General features: G+C 44.8%; 1 protein-coding gene across 4 annotated transcripts in view; it reads left to right on the top strand.

Moving 5' to 3' along the window:
* Window positions 1–16752, top strand: part of Sort1 (sortilin 1) — an 83055-nt gene that overhangs the window by 36754 nt on the left and 29549 nt on the right. For all 4 annotated transcript variants that reach the window (XM_041675582.1, XM_041674855.1, XM_041677194.1 and 1 more), the window contains exons 4-7: window positions 8468–8570; window positions 9772–9936; window positions 11582–11655; window positions 15021–15070. In XM_041675582.1, the coding sequence (XP_041531516.1) occupies window positions 8468–8570; window positions 9772–9936; window positions 11582–11655; window positions 15021–15070 (392 nt within the window). The remainder of the gene's footprint in view (window positions 1–8467; window positions 8571–9771; window positions 9937–11581; window positions 11656–15020; window positions 15071–16752) is intronic.

Genomic DNA, 16752 nt, shown 5'->3' with positions numbered 1-16752 from the left:
CCACAATGCTTCCTGTACTGTGGGAAGAGGGGGTGTGACACAGATGTTCCATTTAGGGCCGAGAGCTCCACAATCTCTCTTATTCATTCCGCTTTGGCCAGTTGTAGGTCTCGGTATTAATTGCCGTCTGCTGAAAAAGGAAGCATCTCCAATTACATCTGGAAGGTGCATGAGTCTTTGAGTTTAGTAGGACATCATTAGGAACTGGGTTAACCTGTGTCCACTCAGCAGAGTACTAGTGGCAGGTTCTTCCCTAGGGCCTACAGCCTGTCTTGCCGCAAGTTCATGGCCCCAGGAACAGTGCAGGTGTGCTGTGGGTTCCATCTTGAGGAGTGGGCTTCAAATCCAGTTAGAAACTGGTTGGTTACTCCTATGTTGTTACTGCCACCATCGCACCAGTGGCCATATCGTACAAGGCTGGTCATTACTGTAGCATGTAGTGTTCACGACTGAGTAAGATGATGCATAGAACTTTCCAGCACTATAAAAGCTACCTTGTCCAGAGACCTCTGTGGGTCCGGGTGTGAGACTGGGACCTCCGAGGGAATAGACCTGAGCCAGGACCTCTGCAGGTCTGGGAATACCCAAGTCTGGGAACTCTGAGGCAGTAGATCAGAGCCAGAGGTCTTTGCAGGACCAACCCCAAGCCAGGGACCTCAGCAGTAGTGGATCCAGACCAGGGACAGAGACAGGACTGAGCCATCAACCCAACCTAGGCCGGAGTAGGCCTGAGACAGTGAGATCCACAGGAGCAGACCAAAACCCAGGAGTGCCAAGCGACCTTCAGGAACACACAGTGACCAATGGAGCGACTGGAACCGTGGGCCTGACTGCACCATGAGGAGCAACCATCTGAGCCTTGGATCCACTGGCACCTGGAAGGCTGATCACCAGAGTCACAGACAGCCCCAACCACACCAATTAGAGGAAAGGATGGGAAGACAAGGTAAGAGCACACGCAACACCACAAAGAACAACACGACACCAGTAAAAACTAGTAACCCTACAACAGTAAGACCTGAACAACCAAATATAGATGAAGCAGAAGAAAATATCCTAAAAATAACTTTAGGAGAATGTTTGAGGTCCTTAAAGAGGAAATGAAAAATTCCCTCAAAGAAATGGAGGAAAAGACAAACAAAAAATTGGAAGACATCAACAAATCCCTTAAAGAAAACCAAGAAAAAGCAATCAAACATATGAAAGAAACTATTCATGACTTGAAAACTGAAATAGAGACAATAATGAAAACACAAGTCGAGGGAATTATAGAAACAGAAATCATGAGAAAACAGCAGAATACAAGAGATGGAAGAGAGAATCTCAAGCGCTGAAGATACAATAGAGGAAACTGAGTCATCATTCAAAGAAAATATTAAATCTAACAAAAGCTTAACATAAAATATCCAGGAAATATGGGACACCGTGAAAAGACCAAACCTAAGAATAATAGTTATAGAAGAAAAGAGAAGTTCTCAAAAGCACAGAAAATATATTTAACAAAATCATAGAAGAAAACTTTCCCAACCTAAAGAAAGATATGCCTATGAAGATACAGGAAGCTTACAGAACACCAAATAGACTGGATCAAAAAAAAAGTCCCCTCACCACATAATAATCAAAACACTAAACATACAGAATAAAGAAAGAATATTAAGAGCTGCAAAGGAAAAAGGCCAAGTAACATATAAAGGCAGACCTATCAGAATTACACCTGACTTCTCAATGGAGACAGTGAAGGCCAGAAAGTCCTGGTCAAGCGTTATGCAGACATTAAGAGGCCACGGATGCCAGCACAGACTACTATACCCAGCAAAACTTTCAATCACCATAGAAGGACAAAACAAGATATTCCATGACAAAACAAGATTTAACCTAGCCACAAATTCAGTCTTACACAAAGTACTAGAAGGAAATCTCCAACCCAGGGAAGATGGCTACATCAACAAAAACACAGACAATTGATGATCTCACAGCAGCAAATCCCAAAGAAGGGAAAATACACAAAATAACATCACCAACAATGAAAAATAAATTAACAGGAGATAGCAATCACTGGTCATTAATATCTCTTAATATAAATGGACTCAACTTACCTATAAAAAGACACAGGCTAACAGATTAGATATGAAAACAGAATCCATCCTTCTGCTGCATACAAGAACCACACCTCAACTTCAAAGACAGACATTACCTCAGAGTAAAGGGTTGGGAAAAAAATTTTTCAATCAAATGGACCTAAGAAACAAGCTGGTGTAGCTATCGTAATTGCTAACAAAATAGACTTCAACTAAAATCAATCAAAAGAGACAAGGAAGGGCATTTCATATTAGTCACAGGAAAAATCATCAAGAGGAAATCTCAATACTAAACATCTATGCCCCGAATATAGGGCACCCTCATATGTAAAAGAAACACTTCTAAAGCTTAAATCATACATTAAACCCCACACACTAATAGTGGGAGACTTCAACACTCCCCTCTCAGCACTGGACTGGCCAGTCAGACAAAAAATGAACAGAGAAATAAGGGAACTAACAGATGTTATGACTCAAATGGACTTAACAGACATCTATAGAATATTCTATCCAAACAGAAAAGAATATACCTTTTTCTCAGCACATCATGGTACCTTCTCAAAAAGACCATGTACTAGGTAACAAAACAAACCTCAACAGATACAAAAAAATTGGAATAACCCAATGTACCTTATCAGATCACCATGGCTTAAAATTAGTATTCAACAGCAACACTAATTCCAGAAAACCCACAAACAGATGAAAATTAAACAATGCTCACCTGAAGCATCAATGGGTCAAGGAAGAAACAAAGGGAGAAATTAAAGACTCCCCAAAATTCAATGAAAATGACCACACAACATACCCAAATTTATGGGACACAATGAAAGCAATATTAAGAGGAAAGTTCATGGCACTAAATGCCTACATAAAAAAGCTGGGAAATCCCAAACTGGTGAATTAACAGAACATTTGAAAACTTTAGAACAAAAAGAAGCAAACTCACCCAAGAGAACTAGAGGGCAGGAAATAATCAAATTGAGAGCTGAACTCAACAAAATAGAAACAAAACAATACAAAGAGTCAGTGTGACAAAGAGTTGGTTCTTTGAGAAAATCAACAAAATAGACAAACCTTTATCCAAATTAACCAAAAGGCAGAGAGAGAATATCCAAATTAACAAAATCAAAAAAGAAAAGGGGGACATAAACAACAGACACAGAGGAAATCCAGAGAATCATCAGGTCATATTTCAAAAGCCTGTACTCCACAAAATTGAAAAACTTAAAGGAAATGAACAACTTTCTGGATAAATATCACTTACCAAAATTAAATCAAGACCAAATCCATGTTTATCACCATGCACAAAACTCAAGTCTAAATGGATCAAAGACCTCAACATAAAGCCAGCCACACTGAACTTCAAAGAAGAGAAAGTGGGAAGTTCACTTGAACGCATTGGCACAGGAGAACACTTACTAAATATAAACCCAGTAGCATAGACATTAAGAGAAACAATAAATGGGACCTCCTGAAACTGAAAAGCTTCTGTAAAGCAAAGGACAGGTCAACAAGGCAAAATGACAGCCTACAGAATGGGAAAAGATCTTCACCAACCCCACATCAGACAGAGTCTTATCTCCAAAATATACAAAGAACTCAAGAAGTTGGTCATCAAAAGAACAAATAATCCAATTAAAAAATGGAGTACAGAACTAAACAGAGAATTCTCAACAGAGGAATCTAAAATCTTAAAATGTCAGAAAGACACTTAAGGAAATGCTCAACATTCTTAGTCATGAGAGAAATGCAAATCAAAACAGCGCTGAGATTCCATCTTATACCTGTAAAAAATGGCCAAGATCAAAACACTGATGACAACTTATGCTGGAGAGGTTGTGGGGTAAAGGGAACACTCCTGCATTGCTGGTGGGAGTACAAACTGGTATAGCCCCTGTGGATATCAGTGTGGCAATTTCTCAGAAAATTAGGAAACAACCTTCCTCAAGACCCAGCAATACCACTTTTGGGTATATATCCAAATGATGCTCAATCATACCACAAGGACATGTGCTCAGCTATGTTCACAGGAGCATTGTTTGTCATAGTCAAAATCTGGAAACAACCTAAGTGCCCCTTGCCTGAAGAATGGATAAGGAAAATGTGGTACATTTACACAATTGAGTGCTATACAGCAGAAAAAAATAATGACATCTTGAAGTTTGCAGGCAAATGGATGGAGCTAGCAAACATCATATTGAGTGAGGTAACCCAGACCCAGAAAAATAATTATCATATGTACTCATTCATAAGTGGTTTTTAAACATAAAGAAAACCAGCCTACAAATCCCAGAGACCCTAGACAACAATGAGGACCCTACGAGAGACATGCATAGATCTAATCTACATGGGAAGTAGAAAAAGACAAGATATTCTGAGTAATTGGGAGCATGGGGTCCATGAGAGTGAGTTGTAGGGGAGGGGAGAGGAAGGGAAGGGAGTAGAAAAAATGTACAGCTCAATAAAATAAAGCTGCCTTGTAGAGGTGAAGCTTCCCGGTCAAGACCGGCTGTATTTCTCCGTGCTTTGTGACTCAAGCATGTGGTGCCTTTAGCAGTGGGATCTTACTGTAAAGTTTTGGAGGGTAACCGAGAGAAATGGCAAGAGCCTGTAACTTTGGGTAGCCTATATATTTTAGTGGTAGTAGTTTTTATTTGACTTATCCCTTCTTGTGTGCTGCAGGATGCACTGTACCTGGTGTCTTACCATATCTGATTGAGATGTTTGTGGTCATTTTAAATGGTCAACCTGGCATAATAGGATCACTTGAGAATAAAACCTATTTATTTACTCATTTTGAGAGAGGGTCTCACTATGTAGCTCTGGCTGGCCTAGAACTTGTTATGTAGAGCAGGCTGGCCTCAAACTGGCAGAAATTTGCCTGCCTCTGCCTTCTGAGTGCTAGAATAAAGGCGTACCTAGCAAGAAGAAAGTCTCAAGGAGTTGTCTATCCCTGGCATGGTGATGCTCACCTTTAATCGCAGCACTTGGTGAAGGCAGGTCTAGGCTAGCCTGGTCAACAGAGCGAGTTCCTGACAAGAACCCTATCTTAAAACCCCTCTCCCCACGGTTGTCTAGAGCAGGTTCGCCCTTGGCATGCCTGTGCCGGATATTTCTGATGGTTAATTGATATGAGAAGATTCAACCCACTGTGAGTGGCCCCATTCCTTAAGCAAGAGTTCCTGAACTATATGAGGAGGGACCTTAGGTAGGTTCGATTAGGACATGAGAGCAAGGCCCTTACTGATAGTGTTAGTGTCGTTTAAAAGAAACCTCAGAACCCAGCACTCAGGAGGCAGAGGCAGGCGGATCTCTGTGAGTTCGAGGCCAGCCTGGTCTACAAGAGCTAGTTCCAGGACAGGAACCAAAAAGCTACGGAGAAACCCTGTCTCGAAAAATCAAAAAAGAAAAAAAAGAAAAAAAAAGAAACCTCAGAGATCTGCTTAACCTTTCAGCCCCGCACAGTCACGATGACAGGAGAGTGGTGCAGAGCTAAGTGTGATGGCATATCCCTGACATAAGGTACTTGGTAGCCTGAGGCAGGAGGATATGTTACACAGTGAGTTCAAACCTGGCTGCATAGCAAGCCCCCAGTTAAAAAGCAAATAAGTAAAAGATGTAGGAATTGGACCTCAGCAAACATGGAATCTCTCAGTGCCCTGATCTTGGGCTTCTGGACCTCCAGAATATGGTATTCCTTTATCATAGCCAAGTGACTTAGACAAGTTCTGTTCTACACACATTTGTGCTTGGTGACATCTTGAGCTGAAACTGTTCACGCCCATGTTCACACCACAGACATAGACTAACATGATTACTTATTCTGGGTAACCAGAAGATGTGACTGGAATTGTCATTAAGACTTATTTCTAAAGCAGATGGTTTTACAGGGTTTCCATGGTTAGCAATCATTTGATTACTGTTTATAATTATATTGTCATATGGAGTTTGAGAAATAGGTTTCTTTTTCAGGATGTTTTATTGATTTCCAGTTCATGCTAGAGCATAAAGTACATCAAGGGAAATCCACTGAACTCCCAGTGGTTAGCTCTACCCGTTCTCTCCACTTGCTAAGCAGCTGATCGTAGTGGAGGGTTGCCAGGGATTTTTGTTTGTTTGTTTCACCCATGTGGCCTTCTTTTTCTGGAGGGCAGGGATGTGTTTATTGTTACCAAGTTCTTAAAAAGCAAGCAGCTGTGCCAACAGGTTTGTGAAGGTTCCCTGGGGATGCTATGAAGGAAGATTTGTAAACCAGGGATAATCAACCTGCCACAGCCCCTTGGACAGTTGTCTGAGCTATTAGTGGTGTGCACCCTGCAGAGCTGTGCACTGCTATGCATGTCCCCTGCTGGCTTCCTGGAAAACAAGAAAGATCCTGTACTCCAAAGCCAGAGACAGGGCAGTAAAGGAAACTGCTGGATAGTATCCACTCTGTCTTATGTGTGTGTGTGTCAGGGGTAGGATGTAGAGGCGTCACCCTAGTAACTCCAAGATGTGGTTTGCTGTATCATCCTCGGAGAATGGGAGAATGCTCAAGCAGGCATAGGCATGTCCCTGTGCCTCTGGCTTCTACTGCCAAGTAGAGACTGACCAGAGAAATGATTCCCTGGTTGTAAGCAGAAAAGACTCCTCACAAATAGACGTTGTCTCTAGTTTGGGGCTAAGAGTTAGAGGACTGGACTGTGGTTTCAAGTTAGTCTTTAAGTAGCTAGTTGACTTTTGATAAATTGCCTCCCCTTGCACAGCTGCTGTGAAACACAGGGGTCACACAGTGGTCTCCTCAACGCTTTGCCTCTCTCGTATTCCTCAGTTTGATTATTTACTGAGGTTTCTCCCAAGAGTTATAGTATCTTATTAAGTAATAAATGTAAACACTACGCAGATTTCCTCTGGTTCTGAGAACCTGTCTTGCAATGTGTTCACTAATAGATAATCATTGAGCAGAATATTGAGAAATTTACCACTCTTCATACCAACAAAGAAACATGCTTCTCCCTTCCCCGTCAGCTATCTGCCTGTAGCTCCTCAGTGCAGGGTGGGTGGGGCCTGGAGGTCCTCTCCCCATCTGTATGGGAATTTCGGCCAGCTTGATCTTGTGCTGGTAGCCACAGTTGGTGCGACTTCATGAGTGTGACTGCTGTGTCACAGCCAGAATTTCCCAGCAGTCCTCTCCCCATCTTCCAGCTTTTCCCTTCTTTCCGCATTTTTTGTGATGTTCCCCGAGCGAGCATTGGCAGAGGGTGGGAGCTGATGAAGATGCCCCAGTAAGGGCTGAGCATCCAGTCTCTTCTCAGCTTACTTTATGATCAAGCTTCTCCGACAAAGGTGGGAAGCCCAACTCCCGCATCAAGTCCAGTTCCTGTAAATTGCATCAAGATTAAGTCTGAGTTTTCCGTGTCCTTTTCAGGGAGTTGTCCATGGTATTAGGCCTATCATCAGACAGCTACTGATCCTCTTCTAGGCCTATCATCAGACAGCTACTGATCCTCTTCTCAAAAGGCTACACATGGATTCCAGCTTCCCAGAAGCTTTATTGGAGGAAATTTTGGGGAAAACTGCAAAACCAAAAGTGGGGGTTGGTTGTTTGCTTTCTCTAACTGTAGTTTTCAGGCTACTTGAGTTAGTAGCTTATGCCTGAGCTAGAGATGCTAACCTCTCACAGGAAAACATCAGAACCACGAGCACTTAATCCCCGGCTTTACCATGGTAACGTGGACTCACAGGTTAGTTAGGAGCTCTTGGGCTGCAGTTTAGCAGAGGCCCAATTCAAACTAGCTTGACTAACAAGGAACTTGTTGATTCACATAACTAAATACAGAGAAACGTCCTGTGTTGTATCTCTGCTTTTCTGGGATTCTAGAGTCACCTCAGTTGCCCTTTCATTGTGAAAAACATCTTTATTAATTAATTAATTAATTTTGCATTCACATACCACACTGTGGTGTTTCTCAGCAATGATGCTTCAACACTTGGGTCCAGATAACACCCTACTGTGGGGCTGCCCTATGCATTGCAGCATGTTCAGCAGCATAAAGAGTATCTGGACTGAGACAATCAAAGCTGTCCTCAGACATCCCTCAGAGTGGAGAACAAATCCACCCCATTTGGGAACCACTGGTCTGGAAGAAGGCCAACCAGTTTTAACAAGTATCTTATCTGTAATGTGCTTCCTAGAAAATCTCCTGGGAAGGCCTTTTTCTCTTTTTGGCTCTACGTTAGGTCACTCCCCCATTCTGGAACCTGTCACTGGCAAGGAAAGTATTGTGTTCTTCAGGCTAATTCCACCCTGACTGAGAAAGTCACGAAAGGGGAATAAAGGCCAAGAAGTCTAGCAGGCTTGCCACACCACACTCTAAACATCCTTCTTTTTCCTGTCTCCTCCCTTTCAGTGAGGATTATGGAAAGAACTTTAAGGATATTACAAACCTCATCAATAACACCTTCATTCGGACTGAATTTGGCATGGCGATTGGTCCTGAGAACTCCGGAAAGGTAAGACTCATTCCTGTGATGTGAAGTGGGTACTGCTTGCCATCTGAAGCTGTCAGTGTTGGAGTGACCTACAGTCTCACAGTATTGCATTGGGATGCTAGTTTTAATTATCAACATGACACAATCTAAAATCACTCAGGAAGTGCCTCAGTAGACAGTTGTCTAGATCAGACTGGCCCAAGGGCATATCTCTGGGGGTGTCTTGATAGCATTAATCAATGTGGGAGGACCTAGCCCGGTGTGAGCAGCACAGTTCCTAGGGAGAGGAACATAGGGAGTGCAGGTGCGGAAAGGACACCAGACAAGAGTAGGCATGCGCGTTTTCACACTCTGCCCTTGACTGTGGATGTAACCAACAGCTTCAGATCCTTGTCTCGGCTTCCACACAATGATGGACTGCAACCTGGGATTGAGAGCCAAATAAACCCTTCCTCCCCTAAGGTGTAAGGTGTTTCTTCTCAGTGTGTTTTATCAAACAGCATAAATGAAATTAGGACAGCGTTTTAGTTTGGTATTACGGCTTTTTAATATTAAACATAGTTTGATGCTGATTGTCTTAGGGTTTCTGTTGCTGTGAAGAGACGCCATGATCATGGCAACTCTTATAAACATTTAATTGGGGTGGCTTCCATTTGCAGAGGTTCAGTCCCTCATCATCACGGTGTGACGTGGTGGTGTGCAGATAGGCATTGTGCTGGAAAAGATGGGGATCCTACGTCTTGACCCACAGGCAGCAGAAAGTGGTCTGAGTGTCACACCGAGCAAAACTTGAACAAAGGAGACCTCAAAGTCTGCCCCTGAAGTGATACAAGGCCATACCTAGTCCAACAAAACCATACCTCCTCATAATGCCACTCCCTGTGAGCTTATGGGGGCCAGTTACATTCAAACTACCACACTGATCACAAACCAGTGGGGTTTAGTGCAGATTGTTTTTCCTGATTCACATCCAAAATGCACCAAAACCCTTCATACTTATGTGGTAGTTGTTCCCTTTGACAGCGTTGTAGTCTTTGGGAAAACTACATCTTAAAACTAACTGGAGTCAAAAAAAAAAAAAAAAAAAAAAACAGGTATACATTCGCTCAATTCAGGGTATCTTTCTTTTAAGACTAGAACTTGGAGACAGACAAACAGACACATACACACCTCTGCCCTCACCATGTTCCTCCTAACCCTGACCTCTCCTCTCTCGGGCCAGGTGATATTAACAGCAGAGGTATCCGGTGGAAGCCGAGGAGGCCGAGTGTTCAGGTCCTCAGACTTCGCCAAGAACTTTGTGCAGACAGACCTCCCCTTTCATCCTCTGACTCAGATGATGTACAGCCCTCAGAACTCTGACTACCTGCTCGCCCTCAGCACTGAGGTGAGTCTAGCTGAGCTTGCCTTTCCTGGTCTACAGCACCAGAATATCCCGGCTTTAAAGGACTTTTTCCTTAAGTCTCCTCATGATGAAATGTGTTTTTACACTCCTCCCGTCTGGGAATGACTTCTGCAGACCCTCTGTTCCAGGTACATGTGATGTAGAGTTGCCGTATATGTTATTTTAATGAGTGAATTCTGCTGCTGCTGGAATAGGGAAGGAGAGAAACGTTTGCAGTCACCATTCTTGAACTGCAAAGGACACTGTGACTCGCCACCCTCCTAAGAGTGTCACTGTCACAGAGGAGAGGAAGTTGGGGAGAATAACACTGAAGACTGATTCCGCCCAGATGGGCCCCAGTCCGCTTCTGCTGAGTCAGGGTATTTCTGTCCAACCCCCACTGAGGCTCCTCAGTGGGCTCCTGACACTGACAGACATCTTGTACTTAACTGCTCCATTTCAAAGCAGCGGCCAATCACGCATCCTGGGACTTCCGTTTCCTTGGCTCTATGACCCCATACTCTCTGGCCCTACCTTTCTAGATGGACTTTCTTGGTGGTCTCTTTCTTAAACTCTTTCACTGCCTTCTGTTCATTTTGCACTAAGCAACCCCCCGGCTGTTTTCTGCTTAGAATGTAGACTCTCACATCCTTACCTCCTGCTCTGGCTTTCCCAGAGGCCAGCAGGTTCCTGTCTTGCTGACCCCAGGTTTCTCCAGGTATGTGTCCCACAGGCAGCTCCAACTCAGTCCCAGCTGATCGTCTCTGCTCCCCTCTCAGGCGTGTTCCTACAATATTTATAGTAGTTAACGATACAATGTACCCCACATCCCCCATACCTGACGTTATTGACTTACACACACACACACACACACACTGAACTATTGGAAAAGTCAGTTCTATTCTGGCTTCATTTCTGACTGATCCCGTTCCTCAAGGCCATGGTTGAAGGCCTCTAGCTTTCATATCCTGCCTCTAGCTGGGATGCTCTGAAATCCATTTTCTCCATTCTCCTCTATGGTTGTGACCTAAAAGGTGACGCTGTTGTTCCCTCTTAGTGACCTTCCTGCTGAGAGCTCCCATAAAAGCCAGGCTCCTCAGCCCCACCCCCCTGAGTGCACCTCACTTCTCCTCATCTTCTCACCTTGGAGTTTTGCACCACTGATGTCCTTTGACCTTCATGCTCCTCTATGTTTGTCCCCTTCCTGCCTTTGCTAGTCTTCATTTGTCTTTCTGCACTAGCGTCCCCTGATCCTTTTCATCGTGCCGCCCATCGTTTCAGTCAGCTGTCGCTGTGCGTTGTGCCTCCACTCCCCTCTTCTACGCTGGACCACATCCATAACTCTATATGGTAGTGAGCTCTCTTGTGTCTCTTGTTAAACTGTGAGCTCCTCAAGAGGCAGGAATGCAGTGTCTGGTACGGGGCCTGGCACGCAGGGTGCTTTAGATGAATTTGTTGTTCTCAATTCCAAGACTCCGAGTCTAAGTAATATGTGCACATGCATGTGTGTGTGTGTGAGTGTTTTGCTCAGACAGCTCCAATATGTCTTTCTACGATACTGACTGGTTGGAAGTGAATCACGAAAGGTCATATAAACAGCTGCACAGAATAAAGCTGGAATTTTGATAAGTCATTTATAATCTTTCAGAATGGCCTGTGGGTGTCCAAGAATTTTGGGGAAAAATGGGAAGAAATCCACAAAGCAGTATGTTTGGCCAAATGGTGAGTAACACAAGACTCCATCTGTGCAGAGCCCTAAACCTTAGTGCTGCCAGAAGTCACATGAATAAATAGCAAGTACTTGCTCTATGCCAAGTGCTCTCCAGGGTCCCATAGGGGATAGGAAGCGGGCTGGGACACAGACCTGACCCTGGAGGAACTCCATGGGGGATAGGAAGAGGGCTGGGATGCAGACCTGACCCTGGAGGAGCTCCATAGGGGATAGGAAGAGGGCCGGGACGCAGACCTGACCCTGGAGGAGCTCCATGGGGGATAGGAAGAGAGCCGGGACGCAGACCTGACCCTGGAGGAGCTTCTATTTGTGTTGGCAGAGGATTTTTGTCTCAATGACTGTTATAAGTCATGTGACTGCTGCCTACAAAGAGTTTTTCTCCGTAGCTGGTAACATCAATTGGGACATAAAATGGGGCTTTAATGCGGGGTCTTTGGTACTTCTCTATAGCCGGGCTTACACTTCCTCGTCTAGCACTCCATTTCAGTTGCGTAAAACAGTGTGAACGCAGGAAGAGCCAAAAGGGCTTCCAGACTGCGCAAGTGCCACCATTTGCAGCAAGAAAACACTCTCTTCTGTTGGCAGTGTGCCCTACCCTCTGTGCCTGCCCAAAGACCATGTGCCGTGTACCAGAGGCAGCTCCAACTTGGGAGCAAAGTTGCTTTGTCCCAGCCCAGCTCTGTTTCTAGTCAGTGCTTTTCCCTCTCTGGGCGTCAGGTTCCCCTTGGCGAAAGGAGACCTCTTTGCAGACTCTGGAGGGTGGTGAAACAAGCATTGAGTCGGCAGCCTCAGACCTCCCACATTCTGCAAGCTCAGGTCCGCGTTCAGAGTCTCTTCCTTTCCACCGACTCATTTCAACAAATCTGGTTCCCCAGTTAAGAGCAGATTGCTGCCAGAGATGAGCTGCAGGGCCGCTAGCAGCAAACACCCTACAATGTTAGAATTACACCTGAAAGCTGGAGGCCGGCAGGAGAGCCGTGAGAAAACAGACAGCATTCAGGATACAATTAACTGTGCTGGATCAAGGAAGGACACTCACTTCAGCAGCTTCTGGGAGAACACTGCATTATGGCTTGATATGATTAATGTTCGTGGCAACGACCCCAGATCCCAAGGTTTTATGTGTTCTACTTAGGGAACCAGAAGAAATAAATCATACATATTTGAAATATATCTACCCAAAGCACTTAAAATACTAGCTATGCTACTTAAATGAGGTGGGCCTTTTCCAGAAGCGTTCATTAAAGGAGGATTTTGGAGTGCTTCTGTGCCCAGGCCACACCTGATTTCATGTTTTAATCAGTGGTGCTGGCACTGGGTCCACTGGGTCCACTCTGAACACGGACTTTTTTGACAGCAAGAAAGTCATTTGTACATTAACAAGTCACTTCTAACAGAACTAAAATACTCATATCATTTTAAGGTGTGGTAACCTTAGCCATTGAAATTCATCTTTATAATAAAAGGCTATTTTTGAATGATATTTTATTGCCTATGCAAGGTTTCTTCATTATGTATATGTGATGTTTTGCTTTGAGACAGGGTCTCTTTATGTAGCCCTGGCTGTTTTAAAACATGTTATGAAGCCAGGCTGCTCTCAAACTCACAGATATCTGCTTGCCTCTACCTCCTGGGTGTTGGGATCAAAGGTATGTGCCACTACACCCAGCTTTACACAAGGCTTTTTACATTTAATTTTTAAAAAGATTTATTTATTTATTTATATAGTATTCTGTCTGTAGGCCAGACGAGGGTACCAGATCTCATTATAGGTGGTTATGAGCCACCACATGGTTGCTGGGAATTGAACTCAGGACCTCTGGAAGAGCAGTCAGCTCTCCTAACCGCTGAGCCATCTCTCCAGCCCTAATTTTTTTTTCTAATGAGTTTTACCTATGTGTATATATGTGTACCACATGCTCGAGGTACCTATGGGAGTCAGAATGGGCATCAGATCCTCTGGTCCAGAAGTTACAGTTAGTTGTGAACCATCATGTGGGTGCTGGGAATCGAACTCGGGTCCTCTGCAAGAGCAACAAATGCTCTTAACTGCTGAACCATCCCTCCAGCCCTGATATTTTACTTTTGTACAATATTTAATTGTTTAGCTCTAAACTCAGGGTAGCTAGGCTACTGATGCTGGTAACTCACCTTTAGACCTTTGATCTCTAGGAATGTCCAGCCTGAAGTTCTAAAAAGCATGCTTACACCCGGGACCTTCTGCTGATGGTAACCTATAAGTGCTCTTAGGATCTCCTTCCCCGCAAACCACCTTTCCAAGTTTCATTTAGATAATTCAACTTCTGACCTAGTTGTCTATTTGATGAAATAACTAAATTCATCTAAATTCAACTAAGCTCATGAAAACCACCAAGCTAACTAAATTGGGGTGGTGGTGGTTCACGCCTTTAATCCCAGCACTTGGTAGGCAGTGGCAGGCAGATCTCTGTGAGTTCGAGGACAGGTACCAAAGCTACAGAGAAACCCTGTCTCAAACCCCTGCCTGACCCCCCCCCAAAAAAAGCACCAGGCTAAATTCAGATGGGAAACCACAAAGCGACTGACCCGAAAAAGCCAATCACTATGGCAGAGGCAATGAGACACACACCGCGCAATTAAAACAACTGGCCAGGTGACAGATAGCAGCAGATGGCAGACAGCGTGTCGTCGGGCACAGTGCTCTAGCATGGGGCTTCCCTCATGCCGGCTCCATGGCTGTTTGAGCAGGGATTCTTGCCTTCACTACCAATGACATATTGGGCGGGATGAGTCATCCCTGAGGGAGTGTTCTGTGCACTTCGAGGTGTTCAGAAGGGTTCCCATCTGTACCCACTAGATGCCGGGAGTAACTTCTGCCTTCTCCTCGCCCCATCTCAGGTGTGGCAACCAGAACTGTCATCAGACACTCCAAGTGTCCGTAGCGAAGCAGAACTTTTTGAGAAGCCACTGCTCTAGAATTTTATAGCAGAAAAGGAAAGACTTCCAGTTAGAGTGACCACGAGAGCCCCACAGGAGGACTAGTTTTTAAGCTTGTTGCTGGGAGTTGTGAGGTTATGATTTAGTGACTCGAGAGAAGCATGAAGCTGCGGGGGAATGGTGTGCGTCCAGTGGCCGAGTAGGAGTGCAAGCCCGTCAGTGTGACCGCAGAGTTCTCACAGTGAGGTAGATGGCTCTAGGAGACAAAGGGGTGCAGGCTGTGGGGAGCTCCACCCGGGGACCATCTGAGCGGCTTCCCCACTTTTCCTCTTGAGGACTGTGAACCGGACCAAGCACAGTGAGCAGCATGCCAGACGCTGCCAGGGCCTTTGCGACCAGCCTTACTCCATTTCTTATCCCTGTCTTTGCCTCTTTGTAGGGGAGCAGACAACATCATCTTCTTTACCACCTATGTGAATGGCTCCTGCAGTAAGTATGTTGTAGTCCCAGAAGAGAGTGTCCTGGCTGCCCATTCTTGGTAGAATATTCTGGGTTGTGTGGGTTAGAAGTAAAAGATTTTCCCATGCTCCTGCAAATTTAGTAGCTACAGAAAATTCAAAGCTGTTAATGACTTTCCAAATCTTGAAAATACAACTAAATTCCTTTATCGTGCCCAGGTCAATAAAAGTGTAACCATACACGCAGATGACAAAGTTCATCTTAGCGGCCATATGTGCTACATTTCTTGTTGTTGTAACCAAATACCTGATAAACGTGGCTTAAGGGGAGAAAGGTTATGTTGGCTCTGGTTTAATCGGGTGGGCTCTCGCCCTCACGGCACTTTTCCTGCTGCCCCGGTGCCGAGTGTCTGGCGCCACCGTAATTGGCACGGCTAGTCTCTTTAACTGTCACATCCACTCGTCTCACCTGCCTTGCCTGCAACTTGAAACTTGCTCTCGTTCCTCTCTTCGGCAAACTAAGGATTCTTTGCATCCTTCTCGACTTGCCCTCTGAATTCTCACCACAATCCTGACTATACACCCAGGGAGCAGTAACCATACCAGAATCTGAATGTTACTGCCTGACATCTCTGCCAAGTAAATTAATCCATTAGTTTTCAGTTGAACCTCATTCAACATTTCAAATCACAGGCAGACTACAGCCAGATTCTTTACCGTAGTGTGACACAAACGTTCTCTAACCCAGTTCCCAACAGAGATCTTGTTCTGCTCTTAAGTCTGGCCTTCACATCTACATTTCTCCCAGAATTCTGGCCCTCACGAGCTCCCACTAGAATGGCCCACTGAGCCGTACTTAGAGCATTCTGGTGCCCATCTGTCCCATAGCTGCAGACTCTTGCTCATTCCTTGAACTAGTCTGAACTCATTACAGAACTAGACTGAAAGCCACACAGTCAGACGGTCACTAGAGTGCACTCTTTGATACCAAATCTCTGGAATAATTACTTTTCTCATCACTGCTTAGCTTAGTCAGTGTCCTGTTGTTGTGAAGAGACACCATGACCCCAGCAGCTCTTATAAAAGAAAGCATTTATTTAGGGCCGGCTTACAGTTTCAGAGGTTTAGTCCATTATCATCATGGCACAAAACATGGTGATGTGCAGGCAGACATTATGCTGGAAAAGGAGCTGAGAGTTCTATATCTGGATCCACAGGCAGTAGGAAGAGAGTGACACTGCGCCTGGCTTAGGCTTCTGAAACCTCAAAGCCCACCCCTAAGTGACACACTTCCTCCATCAAGGCCACACCTCCTAATCCTTCTCAAGTAGTGCCACTCCCTGATGAACTATAAGCATTCAAATATATGAGCCTCGGGGGCCATTCTTCCTCAAACTATCACTGACAAAACACTAGCAGGAGTAACCAAAGGGAGGAGAGGTTACTTTGGCTCTTTCCTTCAAAGAGTTTGGTCCACCATGGCATGGAAGGCATGCTGGCTGAAGCAGCTCTGTCCCTGGCAGTAGGAGTATGTAGTACGACTTGGTTAAAAGAGGCTTATTCTCCTTTGCAGTTTCTGGGGGTGCAGCCCACAGTGACCAAGGAGAGCATGGCAGCTGGAGCAGCCCTGCTTGGGAGTAAAAGCTCACAGCCATTGCTTGTTCTCATCTTAGCCAATCAGGGAGCAAAGAGCTCGTACCAGAATCAGGAGTA

The sequence above is a fragment of the Microtus oregoni genome, unplaced genomic scaffold, assembly GCF_018167655.1.
Source record: "Microtus oregoni isolate MIOR12 unplaced genomic scaffold, Mior012 000000F_ref0000247, whole genome shotgun sequence".
Lineage (NCBI taxonomy): Eukaryota > Metazoa > Chordata > Mammalia > Rodentia > Cricetidae > Microtus > Microtus oregoni.
This window is presented reverse-complemented; position numbering and strand designations above follow the sequence as displayed.